The 23,254-nt window shown below is 40.4% G+C and overlaps 1 protein-coding gene across 4 annotated transcripts; it reads left to right on the plus strand.

The window, feature by feature from the left end:
- The first annotated feature begins 838 nt into the window (after positions 1-838).
- On the plus strand, positions 839-20,247 carry usf1 (upstream transcription factor 1). Of its 4 annotated transcripts, none has more exons than XM_030152787.1 (11): positions 839-875; positions 1,500-1,559; positions 1,647-1,697; positions 8,190-8,302; positions 11,758-11,871; positions 13,609-13,762; positions 14,497-14,584; positions 15,461-15,519; positions 16,227-16,321; positions 16,395-16,523; positions 19,420-20,247. In XM_030152787.1, exons 3-11 carry the CDS (start codon positions 1,670-1,672, stop codon positions 19,504-19,506), a joined length of 867 nt encoding a protein of 288 aa, XP_030008647.1. In that variant the 5' UTR covers positions 839-875; positions 1,500-1,559; positions 1,647-1,669; the 3' UTR covers positions 19,507-20,247. The 4 variants fall into 4 exon arrangements, with proteins under 4 accessions (XP_030008647.1, XP_030008650.1, XP_030008649.1 ...); XM_030152789.1 differs by lacking the exon at positions 839-875 and adding an exon at positions 908-924; XM_030152790.1 differs by lacking the exon at positions 1,500-1,559 and having other exon boundaries at positions 857-875.
- The last annotated feature ends 3,007 nt before the right edge of the window (positions 20,248-23,254 follow it).

The raw sequence follows: 23,254 nt of genomic DNA on the forward strand, positions 1-23,254 counted from the left end.
AAACGAGTAGATGAACTTTATCTTCATATTACTGATATAAAAACTTTGTAAGTAACAACAAACCAAGCAGAACGAATCAACAATAATATAGCACATCTTATTACAAGTCCACTGTGCTGAACAAACTATGAGGTTAGTTAGTTTGTAAACGATGGATGGAAAAACACACAAGTCATGAACTGAAAAATAAAATAAAATAAAATAAAATAAAGAGACTTTGAGGAATTAAACTAATAATTTATTCGACTATCCGCGATCTACCCTGTTAATAATTGTATTTATAAAAAGTGTTTTAAATTTACATTTGGGACTGCAACATGCATTTGTTTTGTTGCCACAGTGGAGAAGTAGTATTGTATCACTCTCCAAGTTTCTTAAGTAAATTCGCCAAGTACTTTGCCAAGATATATTGTTAACATGACAAAGCCAAATGTACATGTGTTTTTACTAATTTCTTGCTCTCTTCCTTTGTCCGATTAATCATCATCATCATTATATTATTATTATTATTATTATTGTTATATTATTATTATTACTATACTACTACTACTACTACTACATTGTATATTGTAATTTGTTATTTGTGGTCATGAAGATGACTCATTTCACCAGTGTTGAATAATTCCTCTTTATTAATATTTGTACTCTATATGTGATGATCCAGACTGTTCTTTTAACAAAATTTTTCAAACACAATCAGCTGCGATAATAAAAATAAAGTCACCATCAATTTTTTTTTTTTTTTTTTTTTTTGTCACCATCAAAAAGTGACATGCACAGAACCGGGGTTGCTGACATAATTTCCTGTCACGCATGCGTATAGGCCGACATTGACGGGGTCTGTTGACAAATATAGGGGGAGGGACCACTGCGGCGTAAGTAGATCTTTGTTCGACTGGATTATATACATCACATCACTGAGCAGTATGGACATAATGGGGGGGTTCATATATTTGTACATCGCATTAATTAGACTGTACATGTGCTGACTACACTGAGATAGCAGAAAAGAAGTCGCTTGTTAAACATCTGTAAAAACCGCTGGGCCGTGAAAACAGAAAGGAAGGATTTCTGTTAAGGAACCACAATTTACCCACTTCGTTTTCCGGTGCGAATTGACAAAGTTAAATATCCACTTACATACTGATAGAAGTTAGGTCGAAATAACGATAGGAAAAGCAGATAATTACGGTCTCGCGGGGAAAGTATTCTGTAGTGAATAAAATCGCGTTCATGAAATGCATAGGTCTGTCTAGTTGTAAATTTGCTCATAATGAATGCTTAGTTTGAATGTGTACTTCCGGTATCCGCCCATAACCGCGTTCGTTTCATTGTTCTTGGTAGCCTTAGCAACTGCCAAGCCGTGTTCTAACGTCTTTAATGTGTTTTTCTTTTTTGTTCAGCTCCCCTGTTGTTATGGTATAATAGCAGCCAGCATGCTTGTGTTGTATTTGTAAAGTAACCGCCGTCTGTTTGTCAAACTTATGAACTTGTTTCAGTCTGGCTGTTGGGTGAGTGAAGACGGTCTCCTCGTCTTAGACTGTCGCAGAAATGAAGAGGGTGTGTGTGGACGAGCCACGAGTCTGGTGTTGTGTAGCTGTTAAAAACATATAATCAGGCTTTTAAATGACTCCTTTTGTGTGCAGCCAGCAGAAAAGCCCTGAACCTGATGGGAGTATCACCGTTCAACGAGGAAGGTAAGAGACAAGTAAACTTATTTCTCCTACTTACCCGTAAAGACCCAAATATCCACTAGTGACCAAAGCATCTTCTGATGTAAATGTTTAATAACTTCTGATAATGCATGGTCATCACATATAACCATTTGGACAATTAGAGGCTCCATAGTGAACATGGAAACACCTTCTACATCATCATCTTCTACAACACTGATTCACCAGTAAAAACCATGTAGTTTGAGCGATAAAAAAAAATCAATTGTCCTCTGTTTTGGGTATAATAACCCTTCAAATGTAATCTCGGCACTAGGGCTGGGTAAAAAAAAATCAATTTAATCGATCATAGATCGATCTCATTGTAATTTTGCGTAATTGATTAATAGTGGATGAAATAGATTTTTCAGAGCAGGACCGGGAGTACGCCGGAACCGCGGGCGGCTCCGTCTTGCGAAACCCCTGGGGAGACTTGGTCTTGCTCGAGGAAGACGCGGAAAAGACGCGTGGGAAACCACCCTCCGCTGGAGGTCCTCTGGCCTCAAACTCGAACCCGCAGTGTAAAGGAAGTGGCCGCCCGGCGAGTTGCTGAAGCCAGTCGTTTTGGAATAATAACTTGGATCCATACTATCATGAGGATGGAGTTAGAGGAATAGTAAGGCAACAATGTCCGACCGCTTACCCCCCCGCCCCGACCAACACTCACGGAGCGTGTGCACCCCCCAGTCTCGCTCGGCTCCGGCCCCCACCCCCAGTGAGTAGAAGCCTCCAGCCATAAAACAAAATAAAGATGACGAAGTCCATTTTGAGCCACTGTAGAAACATGGCAATGTTTCTGTCCTGTTCATTATTTAAGAGCACATTCGGCAATTTACTGCTGAAATGTAATATTTATTTCCTTAATATCAATATTGATACTAGTATTGATGTGTTGCATGACTGGTACTCAAATAATCAGGTTACAACTCAAAATTGTACTTTGGTATCACTAAATTACTCTGAATCAATCAATTAATACTGAATCGAATTGATATCGAATCGAAGCGAATTGTGATTCAGCACCTTATGAATCGAAATCAAATCGATTATGGAAATTGGCCATGATACCCAGCCCTACTCAGCATCATGATTAAAGTACATGATCAGTTCATTAAATATAGGAAAATACCTGATTTTAACTGAAAAAATGCAAAATAGAGATGATAATATTATAATAAATCATTTAAAGCTATGCTGTATGATGTGGCATTTTTACACTTTTCTTTTGTCATCTTAAAAATACCCCTAGTAGCATGTGTCAAACTACAATGTAAAAGAAATCCATCAGGTTTTGAAACACAGAAATGTTTAATTCTCAGATATTTCTGATAAAAGTCTAACTAGTCATTTATTTGGTCCAAATAAAATGATTGGTCGAGCCTGGCTGAGCCCCCTGGTCAATCATCCATTACCGCCGTCCCACATCCGTTATGGGTACCTCTGAATCTGACGTTTCACTCCCGCTGCTTCTCTGTCATTGGACCGCAGTCTCCTGTCTAGGGCTGTGAATGGATAGGACTAAATGCACGTGTGAAGGGAAAAAAAGGAGTTATTAACAGAACAACAACTAAGGGGAACAAAGAGACACAACCCGATTGCAGTAGTCAGAGTCTGGTGAATGAAGGATGAAGAAAAAGTCCAGTAGTGTGGTGTACTGGACTCCACATACATGTCCACCCAAAGCGACCACAGGACTCTGCATACATGTACTTGGTGTCACTCAATGTAGGATGATGTAGGATGATGAATGTATGGACTATGAAATCTCAAATGTCCACGGACAGTGGCGTAGTCCTCGCGCTCACAGTATGTGCACTCACAGTCCGGCGCACTCGGCCCAGGTGATGAGATGCAGTGAAGACAATGACCCACCACTGCACAGACCAGACCCTTAAATACAGGGTCTCCTGATGAAACAGGAGCCGCTTCTGTGCAGCGGGTGTATGATGTGTCTGATTGCTGAGGGAGGGTTCCGCGGACACACCGAAGCGGACCGCACCTCCACCTCCGCTTCCACCGCACACATCAGGTGAGAGGAGGGGAGCATCAGAGCTCAGGCAGAGGGAAGCAGGCAGGGCTTTGGAGGGAGGCCGGTAGGGCGTCTCAAAATCACTTTTCTCTTCAGATCATGGTGTTATTTAAACCAGTTAATCTCCAACATGATAATAGCCCCCCAAAAAAATTTCAGCAAAATCCGTCAACGTTTGACCCCCCCACTCTGCCGCAAAGTATGAAGGGCCCATCAAAAAAAGTCAAAAAACGCCAAAAAATGCTGTTTTTAAATGCATTACCATGCTTAATGGATACTAAATGGATACTAAAGTGGCTAAAGTAAAGACATCCATACATCACATGGTACCTGACTGAGTCTCTTGTGGTACTAAGTTTCTTTCATAAAGAAGTACTAATAGAAGCCAAAGCAGCCATGGCAAGACAACTGCAGGCCAACCCCAAACCTGCAGTATTCATTAGAGGAAAGCCCACCTTTCCCACGCAGAAGTTCCTGCATGGACAGCAGCCTGACCTGGAGGATCTTGTGGGACTCCAGTCCTGGCTGATATTTGACCTTCTAGGCATGGATGGGGCATGGATGGAAGCACCCCTAGAAGAGTGGGAGGAAGAGCCACAGTACAGACAAATGAGGGCTATTGTCTTGGTGGTGCAGTGGTTAGCACTGGTGCCTCACAGACAGAAGGTCCGGGGTTCGATTCCAACACCAGTCGATGGGGGTGGGACCTTTCTGTGTGGGGTTTGCATGTTCTCCCTGTGTGGTGTGAATGTAACAGTGATTGCTTGTCTCTATATGTCAGCCCTGCGATGAACTGGCGAAATGTCCAGGGCAGAGCCGCTGGGATGATGTAGGCAAGGTAGGCAGCTGCCAAGGACCCCCTCTCTGAAGAGGGCCCCCGATGGCCGCATGGTCATTTATCTGTACAACTTATTAAAAACCATCCATTGTAAACAAACCACCACAGTGAGGCAGCACGAACCCTCTCCTGTACTGTTTTTTTACTTGGGCCCCCCAAACTAGAGGGATTCCCCCTATGCAATGACAAATGCTGTGAGGGTAATGTAAAAGTGACATCTGCCCTTGCGCACCCCCCATCACATCCCCAACTTGCTGTCAGTAGAGGAAGAAACAGTCTTTCCACACTGAGCACAGCGGCGCGGGCATTTAAAAATAACATCAATGATGAAGCGCTCCTACCCTTCAGGGTTTGCAAAAAGACAAAAAAAGAAAGAAGAGGAAAAATGCCAACGACACAGCGGTAAGTATTAAGTAAACCATTGTTTTCTCCAAATAGGCTACAGCTGTGTGATATGTTTTAAACTCTGTGAACAAAACCCCTCACATCAGTGACCAAACACAAAGATAGATGTTAGCATGAGAGGGTGATGATTCAGTTCAATAACTAATCATATACACACAACACAACTTTGTTCTGTTTGAAGAATTTAAGTATAGAATAAACACAACTTCTTGATCGCCCTTTTCTACTGTTTTACAGTGTTCCAGAACTTCTTTTGAGCTAAATAATTTTGATGTGGAGAACCGAAGTACGACAGCATTAAAAGTATTTTGTCATGAAAAGCCAAAAGCTAAGCCTACTGAAAGTGTTTTCACTTACCCCTGACGGTTGTCTGCCCCCTGCTGCGGTCAAGGAAAGAACTATATTCCAAACAAAATCGTCTGGTCCTATGAATCCCATCAGTAGCGATTTCTCATAGACTGCAAGGGAAGCCCAGCTTCCCCTAAAATTATGAAAATTAAATGGTTAAATATGTACGGTTGTGTTGACATTTCATTGACTCCAAATGTGTTAGAACACGTTCATCTCAAGGGCGAGTTTGTTCAGAATCAGTTTTATCACAAATCCACGGACTCGGTGTTGTTCACTTCTCCTCCATTCCCGTGTTTCTGTTTTCTCATTCGATCTCTGCTCAATGCATTTGCCCGTAGACGCCTGGCATCAATGGAGTTCAATGGGACTGAGTGGAACAGTTTTTTTCACTGCCTCAAAACTGGATGGTAATTGGATAAATGCCATGATGTTGTCCTGCCCCCGGACGCCGGGCGTCTCTGGGGATGAATGGAGCTGTGGTCGGAGCTCGGCTGGCCTGGACGCCAGGTTTTCACGTGCCGATTGGAGGATCAGCCGAAAGGCTGAATCCCGTTTGATTGACAGCTAGTTTGATATCTACTCCTTCACTTGAGAGAGTTCAGTTTAATACTGTCACACATTCTGCTGTGAAATCAAGAGAGAAACCACTATGAAATTACTTGTTCATTTCTTGCTTTGTGAATAAAACACACTCAGTTGTACTTCCTTGTTTCAGTTTAACATAATTTCAACGTTTTCTTGTTTACTTGGTACGATACGACCATTTTCTTAAAAAGGAACGGAGGGCCGAATTTATGTTTAAATAACTTGACTTTTTTTTTCTTTTGATGTAAGCCGACAATGAGCTTCCCCTCTCTGAAAGACAAGCAGCCGACACTGAATCCCATCCAGTTTGGCCAAATAATCCATCAAGTTCAATGCACATTTTCGGTTAGCTAGCAATTTCCGTTAATGATCTCTCCATCCCATTAGGAGAAAAATGTCCCTTTCCCATTGCGTTTGTCCATCTCATCAATACGTATGTTCCTTGCCCATCAACACATCACAATACTTTGCACCATGTGCTCAGGTAGTTTTGCAGATGAGGTCAGACGTTATATTTTGGTGCACCATGGGAAGTGAAGTTCTTCTCCTGCAAAGTTGCTTAAAATTTGTCAGTGCCAATTGATAGTGACAATGTCACCTCCTCACAAGCTGAAGGTATTTATCAGGCTACATGGAATTAGTTACATCACAGTCTAGGAAAAATTTTTTATCATTATTAAATCTATCACAATCAGTACTAATTGCATAATATTATATAATAAATAGGCCTAATAATAATAATAATTTAAATAATTTTATTTGTTTATCCTTTTATCGTCAGTAGTACTAGGCCTAGTAGTACTGATAGTAGTAGAATAATAATAAACATTAATATAACCAAATTGTGTCATTCCCATCAACAATGCCTAAGTGAAAACACTGTGTCCTTTACTACACTCTAGTGGATACTCTGTGTAGCGTAATACAGAGTAATTCATGCCTCATTAAATGCACCAGAAAACAGGAAATAGCATCTGGATTTTATTTTTCTTCTTTGGTGATTCGACCACCACATCTTCACGTATTAGGGGCCTCACTTTACTTTCTTGCCTAGGGCCCCCAGATATCTTGAAACGGCCCTGGTCCAGGGTGAACCCCGCCTTCACCCCTATGTAGCTGGGATAGGCTCTGAGTGACCCCCGTGACCCCAGTGAGGATAAAGTGGGTTCAGAAAACGAATGAACGAATGTCTCGGAGCTATCTGTCATTAACGATGTTGCAGAAAGAGGTGTTAAGGACATCCAAGATGATGCTAATGCAGCCATGGATGGTGCCCATAGAGGGAGCATCATCTTAGTGTCTGGTTCCCACAGAATCAAGCTACCAGAGTTTCTCAAGAATGAAATGGAAGAGAAACTATAGAGCGAGTAATATCTGAATAAATTGTGAAGTGCACATGTATAAAAGTATGTCCAGATTATCAGAAGCATGTCATCATTGAAGTCTTTGACTTATGCAACCTTAGATCTTGTATTTAGCCTTATTATTTAAGTGTTCAGCTATATTTGTCTTTCACTAAAACCTGTATTTTGCTGAAAAGGGGGTTAAGAAAATAGACATTGTTTTCAACTAGATTTACTGTTCTGTACATCTTTCTATTTCAAGTTTGTAGCCTATAATTGAGTTATTTTATCTTAAAATCACCTTATTTTCACTTATATGTCACCTGATACAATAACCTATAAAGTTGATATTACAGGGACGCTGTAAAATACCAGAAACAGCAATTTTTGGACACTTAAGACGTCATTATATGTGACTTTCTGGATTAAAATGAGCGTTTTTGGCGTTTTTTGATGGGCTTTTCATACTTTGCGGTGGGGGGGGGTCAAATGTTGACAGATTTTGCTGAAATTTTTGGGGGGAGCTATTATCATGTTGGAGATTAACTGGTTTAAATAACACCTTGATCTGAGGAGAAAAGTGATTTTTGAGACGCCCTAGAGGCGGGTTCATGTTCAGATTTTTACTAAGTGCTGTGAGACATGCCACATCGGTAGGTATAGCTTTAAGAAAGGTTAAATACAGAGAAAAATTAATTTTGGAACTGCCATAAAAGTAGCACTGAGTCTTTATTGCTTACGTAGATGACAGTGTTTATCTCTTTTTACTGTGAACATTTATTTGAAAGTTTAAAGCAATTATTACCTTATATATGTGTCCTTATACAACCCAAATTCACCATAAGCTGACAAATTGTCCATTGTTTCCATGTTATTTTATGCCTTGAACATATACCATGTCTTGTTCATGCATTTATTTCTCTCAGGTTCAGTGGCCACTGCAGAGGACCCTGCAGCTATCGCCACCATTCAGTCTGCTGCCACATTCACTGATCAACCCATCAAGTACCTGTTTAAGACAGAAGGAGCAGGTGGACAGGTAGGAAAGGAGCACTAACACAAGGAAGCTGCATTTTCAGTTAACTCACCGACTTTAAATTCTCCCCATTCTTGACAGTTGTTTCCTGTGAAGAAGTACTTGAGCACACATACATGCTGATAAATTGTAATTGTTTTGGAACAGACATTTTAAACAACAAAGTGAATTAAAGCTGCCAGCAGCATTGGGCGGGACCTCGCACCGGGCGTTCCGCCTCCCGCACGATCTGCCCCCTGCGCAATCCGCCTCTCATGACCGTCGACACCTCAGCTCCACTCACACCTCTCCGTCCCAATACCAGTTCCCACCCTTTAGTGTCTGTCCTCCTTACATCTCTACAGAAGACCAGCAACCCTCTGCTGAAACCACCATCACCTTTAAATAAGACTTTTATTTTGGAAACCCTACTGTGTGTATGTGCATTTGTTTTGTATGTGAGAGAAAGAATCAGTTTGAAAAATGAATTGAAATTGTATGAATAATTGAGCATAAAAGTGATGATTTATCAGATTTAAGGCTATTATTTTGGAAAAACCCTATTGTGTGAGCATGTGTGTCTGTGAGAAAGAGTAATTTTTAATGAAGAAACATTGTACAAACAGTTGAGCATTTGGTCGTAAAAATGAAAGAAGTTATGTAATAGACATTATGTATTATTTTTAATAAGGGTTTTATTTTGAAAAAAATTACTCTGTGTACTTTGTAATGTGTGCAAAATATCCAATATCCACAATATAATGTAGCAAAAACCTGTTTTAAAATATGGGGGGGCGTATCCTTGCCTTGCCCAGGGTTCAAACCCAGGGCCTCCTGTACAATAGACCACAGCTCTAACCACTAGTCTATTCTCAGACACTTGCAAAGGTGCACTACTAACCCATATATAGGGATTTTGTCGTTGTGAAAAGTTAAACTAAACATACTCCTTAAAAAATCGCGATTATTCCATAACTGTAGGTCATATCTGAAACATTCTTTCAGTTTTGAATTCTGCAGACGTGTGGGAATTTAATGAGGTATAATTTTTTTTGTCAAAAGTCTGAAATGAACAAGCAGTAATTGCAGAAACGTAGAGTAACTTCAAAGGCAGATTGCCAACTTCCTGTTGGAGTTAGCTCATGAGTGTCAGTGTATGATTTGTCGGGCTCAATCAGACCAACATTTTGGCATTTGTTTCTTGTTTCTGTGACATTCCTACTGGCCGCAAGGGCAGTTTTTGTGTATTTTTTAGTACATAGGTGGCGCTACAGAGTCCATTTTGGCACCCAAGGGGTTAATTTTGATATTGAATGAAAGTGTTCACCAGCCATGACATACATGGCAAATTTGGTGAGTTTTGGAGCATGTTAAGGGGGTGAAATGGCAGTCTGAAGTAGAAAAAGTATGAAAATAAACGAATTGTTATAAATTAATAACCGTACATCCTATCTCAAAAATTTTTGCATGTGAGTGTTGTGGTGTGTCCTGTGAACGGATAGATATGTCACATGTTGGGAAAAAGTCCAAAGTGAAAAATGAGTTCCAGACATTGCAACTTTCCGGGCTCATAAAAAAAAAAAAAAAAAAAAACTAAGACAGCTATGGAAAAAGTGCAAGATCATTTTTTTGAGGAGGGTTCACTCTATCTTTTGGTGCTATTTAGAAGTCAATATGACAAACGGTGTCAGTTTTAAAAATTTTATTTTGAAAGGCATATTGTGGACTTCCTGTTGGAGTTAGGTCATAAGTGCAGTGTATCATTTGTACAGGGCGAGTCAGAAAAAACGCTCTTTCCATTTAAAGAAATTGTACTGCTAAAACGGAAACACTGATTTTTCTTTTGACCATGCAGTCATATTGATGTGGTTATTGAGCATGTCTGGTGATGTAGTCATAGATTTATTGCATTGCATAAGAGAGAGAAGGTCCATTGTTTATTGGGCACTGAAATACCTGCCAACACAATGTATGCCACAGTGAACAAACTTGAAATTGACAACAATTACAGGAGTCGGGGCTTTGCTTTCACACTCAGAACATAGGTCTACATGACAGTGCCCAGGGAGTTTTCATCATGGCAAGACCACAGCGATTGCAGGTATTATTTCCTCATCAAGTTGTCTGTTTGGGTCAGGAGAGAGAGTGGCCACCTAGATCCCCGGACTTGACCCCCCTTGATTTTTTCTTGTGGGGGTATCTTAAAAACCGTGTGTATCAAACTGTTCCACAAACTCTTCAGGAACTCCGAAATCGCATCATGGCTGAAATCCAAGCCCTACGACGAACACGAATGGCGAGAAGAGCTGTGTTAGAGATGCAACAACAAGCACAGATTTGCATCAATCTGAATGGTAGCCAGGTTGAAGGTCGTGCCGGACGACTTCGTTGAGACAAAACATTTTGATGGCGAGTAAACATGCTGTAATGGTTGACAATTTCAATTTCATTCACGGTGGCATAAACTGTGTTGGCAGATATTTCGGTGCACAATAAACAATGGACATTCCCTCTGTTATGCTATGCCATAAATCAATGATTCAATCGCCAGACATGCTCAATAACCACATCAATATGACTGTATAATCAAAAGAAAAATAAGCATTTCCATTTCAGTGGTACAATTTCTTTAAATGAAAAGAGCGTTTTTTTTCTGACTCACCCTGTAGTGCTTCATCCAACAAACATTTTGGCATTGGTTTTATGTCTGTAGGACATTCCTACTGGCCACTAGGGCTGTTATGGTGTTTTTTCACATAGGTGGCGCTAACTTGTGAGGTTAATTTTTTCATTTTATCGAATTTTTCTCCAGGCCTGACATGTGTGCCAAATTTGGTGAGTTTTTGAGCATGTTTAGGGGGTCAAAATCCAGTTCAAAGTGACGATAGTATAATAAAAAACGAACGAAAAACAATAGGGCCTTGCTTCCAGGCAAGGCCTCTCACTGTGTGAGAGGGCCTTACCTTTCGGCTCGGTCCCTAATTAGATTTCGGCCATTTGCCAGGGTAGAGTGAATGAACAGCTTGCCTACATTTCACAAAAAGACCTGCTTCCCTCCAACAGGAAATCATTTTAACATTTAAAAACACTTATTACACAGGCTGTGATTCAGAAAAATAATAATGAGGTGAATCAGACATCAATAAAGGAATTGGTTTAAAAAAAAAAAAAAATAGAAAGTACAAGTATTGGCAGCTGTAATAGTGTCTTTGCAGGAAATATATTCACATAATATTACAGCACACTCCTATTCCTGAATAGATATAAAATGCATGTTTAACATCTTGTTCATGGGTTCACATTTCTAAGTAATGCTGGTCCTTTCACATTTCTTCATATGGTCAGAATTTCTGACCTAACTTGTTTAATCGGGACCAAAAAGAAGAAGCCAGATTGCGTATCTGCATATCTAGTGTATGTTTAAGTCACATCAGGGGTAAAAACATAACCACCAATTAGTGAAATGTGTTTTGACACAGGTAACCTACAGAGTGATCCAAGTGTCAGATGGCCAGTTGGAGGGTCAGACAGATGGAGCTGCAGCGGTCAGTCTGGTCACCGGTTTCCCTGCAACCTCACAGACTGTCACACAGGTGAGAACATCCCTAGAGAGGGATGTAAAAACATCATTGGGGTCATGAGATGGGCACCCTTCATCCTCAGTGTTTCGTTGATTTAGGCCCACAACACCTCCAAAGGGCTCAATGGCAACACCTGGCATCCCAGGCATACCCCCTCTGTTTTTCCCCTCAACAATCATCTTGCAGCCCATTTGGAGTTCCAACTCTTAATCCACAGCCAGTTGCTGCTTCGCTCCATAGCCTCTGATAGTGATGTCACTGCTTGTCAGAAGGCCTGTCCTTTCACCCCCAGTCTCTTCAGTAATGAACTCTCTGCACCCAGCTTCTACAGAGAACACCTCGTTGTGCCAGTTGCACTGTTCTGCCTGGGTTGCTAGCATACTTCAAATTTTTTCCAGTCATATACCTCTTCAGTAGCAGCTTCCCATGGTACCGTTAGTTCCACGATGTACAGGACTGTCTGAGAAGTTGACCACAGGGTGAGGTCTGGCCTGAGACTAGTTGTTAGTATCTCTGTTGAGAAGACAAGTTTGTGGTCATGGTCGACCTGCATTTCCCAATCACAGGCCGGGTGAAGTATGGTTGTACTTGCTCTTGGCAAAGTTTTGACAAGACATTCGCCAGCTCTCACAACAGGAGTTGTGCTTGGAAGTCCTTGTGTTGGGGGGGGGGGGCATTGGTGGTAGTTCTCCTTTCTTCTAGGGTGATCGCGAGCTGCTGCAAGACCTGGTTATACCTACAAGTGTAACAGCCTTGTGACAGGCACTCCACTCAGTGAATGCATGAGAGAGAGTAGTGTGGTTGAGTGAACTGTAGAATAAATTCAGTCATTAAGAAGAGACACCAGCCCCTTTTACACAGCACTTCTGTTCTGGGAATATTTCACCTTTATTCCAGAAGGACGTCTGTGTAAACAAAATAGTGGGATCATTTGGTCTTATCTATGTCACGGCTCTGTAACGCCTCTGGAGGTAGCAATAGAGCTGTGATAAAGGTGGAATCATGATTCCGAAACGCTACGTAAAAGGAGAACTTTTCGTTCCCCAACCAAGGTGTGATGTTTTGATGATGTATTGCGTGTGTGACCCCCACACAGGGGGATTTAAAAATGAGCACAGGCCATGTACTTTAAACAAACATATCAACGTGGCCAGAAAGATGTCAAACTGGGGAGACTGTAAAGGACACTCAGAAGCTTGGTTTGAGTTGGAATTAAACTTAAAATCTGCAGTGCTAAAATAAACATTACTGTGCTCTGTTCGTTCTCCATTGTTGTTTCGAGAGCCTATGCTCGGGGTATTTCTGACATGCAAGTTATACTTCACACTATACACTGTGCTGTGTCACTACCCCTTTGATTCCGGAATGCAGGTCTCCTGTGAAAAAGTCCAGCCTGTCTCACGTCTCTTACTCCTTTGGCTTGGCTGTGTAAATCAGTCAATGATAGCAAAAAGGTGGGATCACCATCTCACCTTTTTTCCGGGATTTCTGTGTAAAAGTAGCTACTGTTTCTCACAGGTAATGTTTTGAACCACACATAAATGCTTGTTTTTTAAAATAAATCAACCAAAATGAAAGAAAGTTTCTCCCTAATTTTAGTTATTTTCTGCACAGTATAGTTTAAGTGGTGTGTTGGTAAAACTTATTTTTTACTCCTCTCTTCACTAATGATAATATCTTCAAACTGTGGAAATGTACTGTGATTCTTTATATTTGGCGTGTTAACAGTCAACTTATCTTTCACTTAAGGCTGTGTTCTCCCAGTCAGAGGGTTTGGACGGTGATGGCAGCACTGAGGCACAGTACACCTACTACCCCGCCACCATTGCTGATGCTACCACTGGCACCATGGTGACCACAGTACAGGCCTCAGACACACTTCTTGGTCAAACGACACCCACAGGTCAGTACTGCACATACACAGGATGGCCATTACTGTGTCCATCTTTATATACCGTCTCTGTACAGGACATGGTGTAGTGCTATGGGATTACAGCACAGTTCTACTGTTATTCCTGTAATTAATTCATCATACACAATCAAATGAAACGTCAAAGCAGGGATATTCAACCTTCTCACGTTTTATATTATTAGTAACATTTATTCACATACCTGATCTCAAGCCATCTGAAGCTTCTTTTGTGTGAACACATGAAAGAACATTGATATACAATTATCACATTTTGTATCTCAGCAGGCTATAGACAATAGACTGATACCAAACCAAAAATCCAGCAGAAGTTGCTGTGGACTTCAGTGAATTGATACTCCAAATTTTGTCCAAAAAAAAAAATCTTACTACCTAGAATGGTCTATTTTTGGTTCTTTATTAGGCGTGGGTATTTTTTGTGGTCATTGTCATGCTTAGGTGCAGTGTAACAGCTGGCAAATGATCATAATGTGTCAGAAGAGTGTGTGATGACTGTGATACTGAGTAGACAGAAATGTAAACATGTTTCCCAAGTAATTGTTTTTTTGCTCACGTATATCTTCTTGGAGTCATTGCTGAGCTACTCAGGTAGCAAGCGACAAGATAGAAACCATAGATAGGCCTTAATTGTGTATCAGTTATTCAAGATGTTCACTGTATTATCACAATTACCTACTTGTATTTCTGTTTTTTGTGTTTTTATATAGGGCAACTCTATGTGATGATGTCGCCTCAGGAGGTTTTAACAGGATCCAATCAAAGGACAATTGCACCTCGCACTCAGCCATACATGGCGTAAGTAGTTTCTAGTTTATTAGAACAGTGTTTCCCAACCAGTGTGCCGCGGCACATAAGTGTGCCATGAGAAATCATCAAGTATTCTGTGGAAGATTATCCAATTTCACCTGATTGGTACTCTAAGCGAGCAACGTGATATAGATACATTCGACTGCACACACCAATGATCCACTCTATAAAGAACCGTCCCCCATTTTGTTTTACAAAATGAAAGTGAAAGTGAACCGGCCCCGATGTGGTGCATTTCGTTTATAAAGCCCCCCTCACTAGTGATGCTCAGATTGGTGGGTTACCTGCAGATCCCGGGTATCGTGTGAGCGGGGGAGATACGCCTCCCATACTATTATATGATGGAACTCAATCCGGAAGCTGGGGGGCCGTGCGACAGGTCACTGGCACACCCACTCTCAGCTTTCTTGTTCCAAACACCCTGTGACAATGTCGTCCATGTACACATAATAAAGCTATTTCAGTTCTGTTCCCTTTCTCAACAACCTCTCTAGTGAGGTGTGCTTCCAAGCATGACTGATATAAAGGCGAAAAAAGAGAGAGACTCAGAGCTGTTGTGGAAGATTCATGTGTCCTTCTTCAATTACTGCAAGAATATCAGCTTTGTGTTCAACTAAACAGGCCCAGGTTTCACACTGAGTAAGTAAATTGAGACTAGATTTGCATTATATTTCAATATATACTTTTTGTGACATTTTTGTTTGGTGGTGTGCCTTGTGATTTTTGTATGTAAAATATGTGCCGTGGATCTAAAAGGTTGGGAAACACTGTATTAGAAATTAATACATTTCAGCTCAATATAATACAATAAATGAGCCCAACACAAAAACACCCTTAAAATCTCACCTTGGATGTATTCCATAGAAAGCAAGAGGCTCCTCGGGCTTCCAGAGATGAGAAACGGCGAGCCCAGCACAATGAAGGTTAGTGCCCACATCCAGTCCGACCTTTATTTGGGCTGGATGGACCTCTAATCAGGGTGCTTGCTGAAGTCTTGAAAGTCATAAAAAGTATGGAATTTTGAAACGCTGTTTTCCCAGACCTTGAAAAGTCTGGAATTTTGTGTGTCTTAATAAAGTTTCTCTCATAGTCGAATTTTAGATATGCTCAAAGGCACATAATCTTCTAAGATAAGAAATACATGAGCAAAGCATTTAAAAAAAAAAAAAAGATATGATTTTGCTAACTGCTTGATACTGGAATGATCTCCAATCAAAGGTTGTATACCCTACGTGTTCAACTTGAGAGGATCGTCATTTGTCGTGTCTGAAACTTGTGAAAACCAGTGAAACTTGTTTGTGTGATGTCCATGTACTTTTGTAATTTTCACATTTTGACAACATTTGTCAGTAAAACATAATTTACTGCGAATTATGCCTTCATTCATTCATTCATTCATTCATACATTTATTAAAATCAAATTTTCTATTACACATGACAATTACAATATCAACCAAAAAAGTAGGCAAGCAAGTATAGAAGTACATGAAGTCAAGGACTTTTGGAAAAAAAATAGGAGTTTGGAATGTCAGGAAAAAAGTCTGTAATTTTTATTTAGATAGAGAGCAAGCACCTAGTCTAATGTTTCTAACCTAAAGAAGTTCTCATCTAAGAAATATGTCCCTCACAGTCGAGCGCCGGCGCAGGGACAAGATCAATAACTGGATTGTGCAGCTGTCCAAGGCCATCCCAGACTGTAACGTTGACTATACCAAGACAGGACAGGTGAGTTCGACTCTTAGCAGCAGACTCAAAGAGCCCTGGGAAGCATTTAAAAGCCTCTTATGTTCTGTTTCAGAGTAAAGGAGGGATTTTGTCTAAAGCCTGTGAGTACATCAAGGAGCTCCGACAGAGCAACCTGAAGTTGGGGGAAGACATCAGCGCTTTAGATCGTCTCAGGATTGACAACCAGCTACTCAGACAGGAAGTACGTGTTGCAGGATATTGGCAGACCATGACATTGTTCCAGATTACCAGAATGACTATGGAGTCATGTATTCGGAGGCTACACATTGCACACTGTTTGGGGTTGGATTCAGTATATTTGGGCTGGGCACAAAAACAATCTCCGATGGGAATGTAATCAAATTTATGTTGACAACAATGATACGTTTTGGACATTTTTACTTCAATTCAATTCAGTTTCATTTGTAGAGCCCTATATCACAACAAGGTTGCCTCACAGGGCTTTACAAAATTAGTTGGAAATGAAAACAAACAACAGTCAAATAAACAGTAGACTAACGAAATGGATTAATGTCCTGGGCCTCCCCCGTCCTTAGACCCCTCTTCTCGGTAAGGAAAAACTCCAAAACCCAGTGGGAAAAGAGAAACCTCGGGGAGAACCACAGTGAAGGAGAGATCCACTCCCATGGACAGACAGGCTATAGATGCACCAGGACTGATGGATGTCCATTTGCAGATGTAGTTCCAGTCTGTAAGGATGCAGTAGAGTGGGAGCATATAAGGGGGTCCATCTCAGATCCCATTGTTCTGGGGCCCCACGCGGCTACAACTGAAACAGTAGCCACTCCCCCAGAGGGAAGAGGGGAAAAGGGACACTGGGGGAATAGTGATGAACAGACTCAGTAAACTAAATATTGGAAATTATAAGCACAGACAAAAGTGGTACATAGTACAGAAACAGGTGATAGGACTCGATGCACTGTACTTCCCCCAGCATTATAGCTCCTAGGGCAGCGTAGACTGAACTGTGGGGTTCAGTCTGTTTTTAACTAGCTTGACCGTAAGCCTTTTCAAAGAGGAATGTTTCAGTCTAATCTTAAATGTAGAGACTGTGCCGGCCTGTTTAACATTAGCTGGAAGCTGATTCCATAAGACAGGAGCTTGTTAACTAAAGGCTCTTGCTCCCACTGTACTTTTAGAGACCCTGGGAACTACCAGTAGACCTGCATTCTGAAAGCGAAGTGTTCTTTTAGGATGGTACGGTGCTTGCGCATCTTTGAGATAAGAAGGGCCCATACCATTAATGGTCTTGTATGTAAGAAGGAGGATCTTAAATTTAATTCTGAACTCGACTGGAAGCCAGTGAAGGGCTTGGAGCACAGGGATGATGTGTTCTCTTCTATTAGTTCCTGTTAATAGTCTTGCTACTGCGTTCTGAACTAGTTGAAAATTTTTTAGTGAACTTTTAGGACACGCTGCGAGTAGGGAGTTACAGTAATCTAATGCAGATGTAACAAACGCATGAATCAATTTTTCAGCATCATTTTTAGACAGAATATTTCTAATTTTGGCTATGTTGCGCAGGTGGAAAAAAGCTGTTCTGCAGGCTTGGTTAATATGAGCTTTAAACGATAGATCTGGGTTAAATAGAACTCCTAGGTTTTTAACTGTGGCGCTGGAGGCTACGCTCATGTTGTCCAGAGTGACTATCTGGTCAGTTAGGGAATCTCTCACACTTTTAGGGCCTATTATAATAACTTCTGTTCTTTCAGGGTTAAGCAAAATATAATTAGCGCTCAACCAGGTCCTTATGTCTAGGACACAGACACTTAGTTTATCCACTTGCCTGGTCTGATCAGGTTTAATCGATAAATGCAGTTGTGTGTCATCTGTAAAACAGTGAAAATGAATGCCATGTTTTCAAATGATGTTACCTAAAGGCAGCATTTACTGGGTAAACAAAATGGGCTCGAGGACCGGCCCTTGCGGCACACCATAACTAACTCTTGATATGGATCATTCCACAGCTTATCACAAGGAGGAAATTCAGGTGACACCTACAAAGTGTCATAAAGCTACACAGCAATATTGCAAAAAAAACAAAAAAAAAACAAAAAAAAAAAAGAAACCCCACAACTCTATACTGTGTTTTAGTCATGTTTACAGATTCTCTGTATGTGTCAGACTCACACACATATGGAAAGGAATGGATTTGATACACCTAACAAACTCTGATATCTCTGACAAACTTGATGTAACAAAGTACCCTTTGTAAATTCAGGAGTCTGTTCTGGAGTACATATAGAAATGCTTCCCATATTAATACATTTTTGTAGTGTTTGTTGGAAAATGGTGAAAATATGAGGTGAGAATATTAGTATTGTTATTTATGAATAAGATAATTGGCCTCAGAAATTGTCATATCATTACTTGGACCAATAAGAACATAAATAATTAATAATTTTCACGTGAAGGTCCACAATACTGCAATTGCACTACACTAGTGCTGCTGCAGTAAGTTGACGTAATTGACCATGAAAATTAGGCGATGGCAATTTTGTAGTTGACGAGTCGTTTTACTATTGACTGCCTATTTATTTTTGGTCGCAGCACCTGGGGAATCCATGCCCCCCCACCCCCCTCAGTCTGCGGATCGGTGCGCACCCTTTCACCCCCCCCCCCGTCCATGCATCTGTGCACGGATCCCGTTCACTCCCACTACACACACACACAACTTTTAAATTAGTCATTTAGATTAGCAGACCAAACTGAAAAATTGTCAAAATATTAATCATTAGAAAATTAGTTGTTAATGGCAACTATACATGTTTTTCAGGTGTTTTCTCAAACATATCATGTGATCACTTCAGGTTGAGTTTTACAGAAAGTGGTTTATTGTTTACACAAATGTTTTCCAGTACTGACTTGTGAGATCAGTTCTGTGTAATCTCTACAAGGTATGTGTTAAGATTTAATGTTTTATTTCAAGGTGTGCATACACAGTATTTCTTACTCCTTTCAAACTCCAAATCATACGGAAAAAATGTTCCATGGATCTCCATCATGTATGTGATTCCTTGAGATGATTGTTATCAGTGTCAAGTCATTATTACTGTTTTATCTGTGGTGTTGCTCAGGTTGAAGACTGGAAGTCTAGAATCAGATTTGAGGAACCCTGCTACGACAGCACGGCATGGTGGGATATCCGCACAGACCCCCAGTGACAGGAGTGTTGGCAGCGTGTATCAGAAGACCACCACATATGGCCAAAAGAATACTTGAAAAACTTTGATTACATCATTTGTGATTGAGTGTGCATGACATAAGGTAAACAAATGAATATTTCTTAATAATCAAATCCAGCTTCTTTGCTAATATTTGCTCTGAAGATTTGTTACAAAAAAAAAAAAAAAAAAAAAAGATTCATACAACCTACTCATACATACACGCATACATATACATTGTTTTCTGGAAAATAAAGAGGGCAAATGGGATCACTTAGTTCAGTTTAGCAGCGCCCTCATTGAAGTCCTTCCACAAACACGATTGTTAGTTGATATCCAGTCCACAGTAAGCTCTAAAACACCTCATAGCAGCTGAATTGTTTTTCTTTTAATTTTTGTGCTCTCTGTATCAGATACCCTCATGGTAATGTCTCTTCACATGTTGTATTCATGTTTTGACTTTTCATATTTTTCAATGTGACTTTGACCTGATCATGCTGCGTGTTGTCACTCTGGTCAGCTATTTTTATGTTTAATTTTTTTGTTGTGTGTGTTTCTTTCATGAAGCCTCACTGGGGACAATAATTACATTGCAACAAGTGTAACAAGCTAAACTAAATAAACGGGGTTGGTAACCATTTCAATGAAGTAGGCTATGTATGTCTTCATAATAAAAATATCAATATATGCAATTTGTCAAATTCATTTTGTGTTATATTAATTCAAGTTGATTCTAAAAATTATAGGACTTCGTATTGTTTGGGGGAAACATCATCAGTAGTTGAATGTAATTAAGTATGTTTACTGAATTACTGCACAAATTTTTGGTATTTGTACTTACTGTTTCCATTTTCTGTAGCTTTATATTTCTACTCCACTAAATCTGAGAGTAATGAGCCTACAGCCAGAATAAAAATAAATGGTAGTTTGACAGATAAAATTATGTTTACAAAGTCCACAAGACAGGTATGTTGCCTATCTCCCAGAGGTTTTTGCTATATTTATCAACCCTTTTGGCTCAAGCAGTATGTCAAATAAGACATTACAGGTGTCACAATAAATGGTGTGGAACACAAATGGGCTATTTGTGTGATAGCTTTCCCTCAAACAACCAAACATATCCCCTACCTTATTAATAACGCGTTTGGAAGCATTGGATATTTATCTGGATGCAATCAATATTTCAAAACTGAAACTCTTAAATTTAATTAGCACCTCTCAAGATATAGAAAAACCTAACAAATTTTACTGGGACTTAAAATCCTTTAAGTATTTAATAGTAGAAATAACAGAAAATTTCCTAAATATTAATATGAAAAAATATATACAGGCACAGGAAAATGTACAGAAAGATATAGAAAAGTGGACTACACACCCTTTAGATTTCAGTTCAAAGATTGAAATTATAAAAATGAACATTCTTCCGAGGTTTTTATATTTATTCCAAGCGTTACCAGTAGAGGCCACTCAAACTCAATTTACTACATGGGATAGGATTACATCCAGGTTTATATGTGAGCGTGGAAGACCAAGGCTGAGATGAGGGGCGCCAGCTGCCCAAAGAAAAAGTTGGAATGGCACTGCCAAATCTAAAAATAACACTATTATGCATCACAAATTAAATACTTATAGAATTGGTGTAACCCAGGATACTGTGGGAAGTGGAAAGTTATTGAAACAGGAGTAACTGATAACCCCATCAAAAACATGACAGGAGATGATATGTTTGAAAAAAATTAATGTTCTTTAGACCCTATAACAAAACATACAGTGATTATATGGTATGTGGGGCCGATTTAGGGCCATAAAATATAAAATTTGAAACTGAAAATTTAAGTTTTGATCTTGAATTTTGAAAAATACAACAATGTATTCCAATTAAAAATAAGTGTATGAAAAGTTTTTTTCAGATTAAATATAATTTTGATCGGTGCAGCGTCTGCAGTGATGCAGTCGCTATACCGGTCCTGTCATGGTGAAGAAGGAGCTGAGCCGAGAGGCTAAGCTCTCGATTTACCGGTCAATCTACGTTCCTACCCTCATCTATGGTCATGAGCTTTGGGTCATGACCGAAAGGACCAGATCCCGGATACAAGCGGTTGAAATGAGTTTCCTCCGCAGGGTGGCTGGGCGCACCCTTAGGGATAGGGTGAGGAGCTCAGTCACCAGGGAGGAGCTCGGAGTAGAGCCGCTGCTCCTCCGCGTCGAGAGGGGCCAGCTGAGGTGGCTCGGGCATCTGTTTCGGATGCCTCCTGGACGCCTCCCTGGGGAGGTGTTCCGGGCATGTCCCACCGGTAGGAGACCTCAGGGAAGACCCAGGATACGTTGGAGAGACTATGTCTCTCGGCTGGCCTGGGAACGCCTCGGGGTCCCCCGGAAGAGCTGGAGGAGGTGTTCTGGGGAGAGGGAAGTCTGGGCATCCCTGCTTTGACTGTTACCCCCGCGACCCGGCCCCGGAAGAAGTGGAAGATGATGGATGGATTGGATGGATGGATGATGGTGATGGATGGATGGATATAATTTTGATTCACTTCGGTAATTCTTTTGAATAAATTATTTTCATTTTTCACTTTAATATATATTTTAATATATGAGGGTTTTTTTTTTAGTTGCATGTTTTATCTTTTCAGATTCCGATCTTATTTTTTACGGTTTCAGATCTTATTTTTTCACTTTCAGATTTTTTTTCGCTTTCAAATCTTTTTTTCACTTTCAAATCTCTTTTTTTTTTTACGGAGCCCGGGAAGGGACATGAAGAAAAAAAAAAAATTGCGTTATAACGCAATAGTTCAAAAGTATTGCGTTATAATGCAATAGTTTTTGCGTTATAACGCAAAAGTATTGCGTTATAATGCAATAGTTTTTGCGTTATAATGCAAAAGTATTGCGTTTAAACGCAAAAGAATTGCGTTATAACGCAATAGTTTTTGCATTAGGATCTGCATTCTGGATCAGACAGGTGGGTCAGGTCTGACACACCTGTACCTGCAGTCCCGTGCCCTATGCATGTGCAGTTCAGATGACCGTAATTCTTTCATTATTTGTCCGATCGGAAAAATTCCAACGGTTTCTGAAACCTGAGACACTGTGCTTTATGGACATTCTTGGGTCAATGCGAAAATTTCAGGGGCACCCGTTCCAGAAGCCGCAAAATAAGCCATTCGGTGACTGGGGACGCACACAGCAGAGCGGATTCACGGAGCGGAGAACCGGAGCGCATAACGGAGTGGAGAACGGATTAGAGTTTTGGAAAATGTAGGCAAGACGGACATCCACAGTTCCACGACCCCCTGGACGTTTACGGATGGATCTGTGACCGAAGGAGCGACTGATGGAGCAACATGTGAAGAAGAAAGTTAAAGTTCACCCAGTTCCATTTAGTGGATTTTCTACATGACTGAAGCACTGTCTGCTTTTTTCTATGGAGTTTTTACTTGTTTTACTTTATTGTATGTGTAAATTGACGCTTATACTGCATGGTGGTTTTATAGAATAAAGTACCAAACATGTAGAATATGTGTTAGTTTGGAGTATGTTGTACTTTCTGTGCGTAAAAGTGCGCATGATGCTCTCCAAAATAAGAGCGCATAGGCTGATGTTCGGTGACTTTTTTTCTTCAATAGTACAATTTAACCTTGTTTTTTTTTTTGTCTAAGACATTGTTCTATGTGTGTTATTTTTCCATGTGTCCACCGGAAGTTACATTCAAGGATGAAGAGGGAGAAGTCACGGTGATGCGCAAAGGCTC

The sequence above is a fragment of the Sphaeramia orbicularis genome, chromosome 13 (assembly GCF_902148855.1).
Source record: "Sphaeramia orbicularis chromosome 13, fSphaOr1.1, whole genome shotgun sequence".
Lineage (NCBI taxonomy): Eukaryota > Metazoa > Chordata > Actinopteri > Kurtiformes > Apogonidae > Sphaeramia > Sphaeramia orbicularis.

What these genes read in the sequence shown, in the direction of transcription:
- usf1 (XM_030152787.1), top strand. Translation starts at nt 1,670, where the DNA reads ATGGGAGTATCACCGTTCAACGAGGAAG. An exon ending in TGGTCAAACGACACCCACAG is followed by an intron (nt 13,763 to 14,496) that starts GTCAGTACTGCA and finishes GTTTTTATATAG; the next exon opens with GGCAACTCTATGTGATGATG. An exon ending in ACCAGCTACTCAGACAGGAA is followed by an intron (nt 16,524 to 19,419) that starts GTACGTGTTGCA and finishes GGTGTTGCTCAG; the next exon opens with GTTGAAGACTGGAAGTCTAG.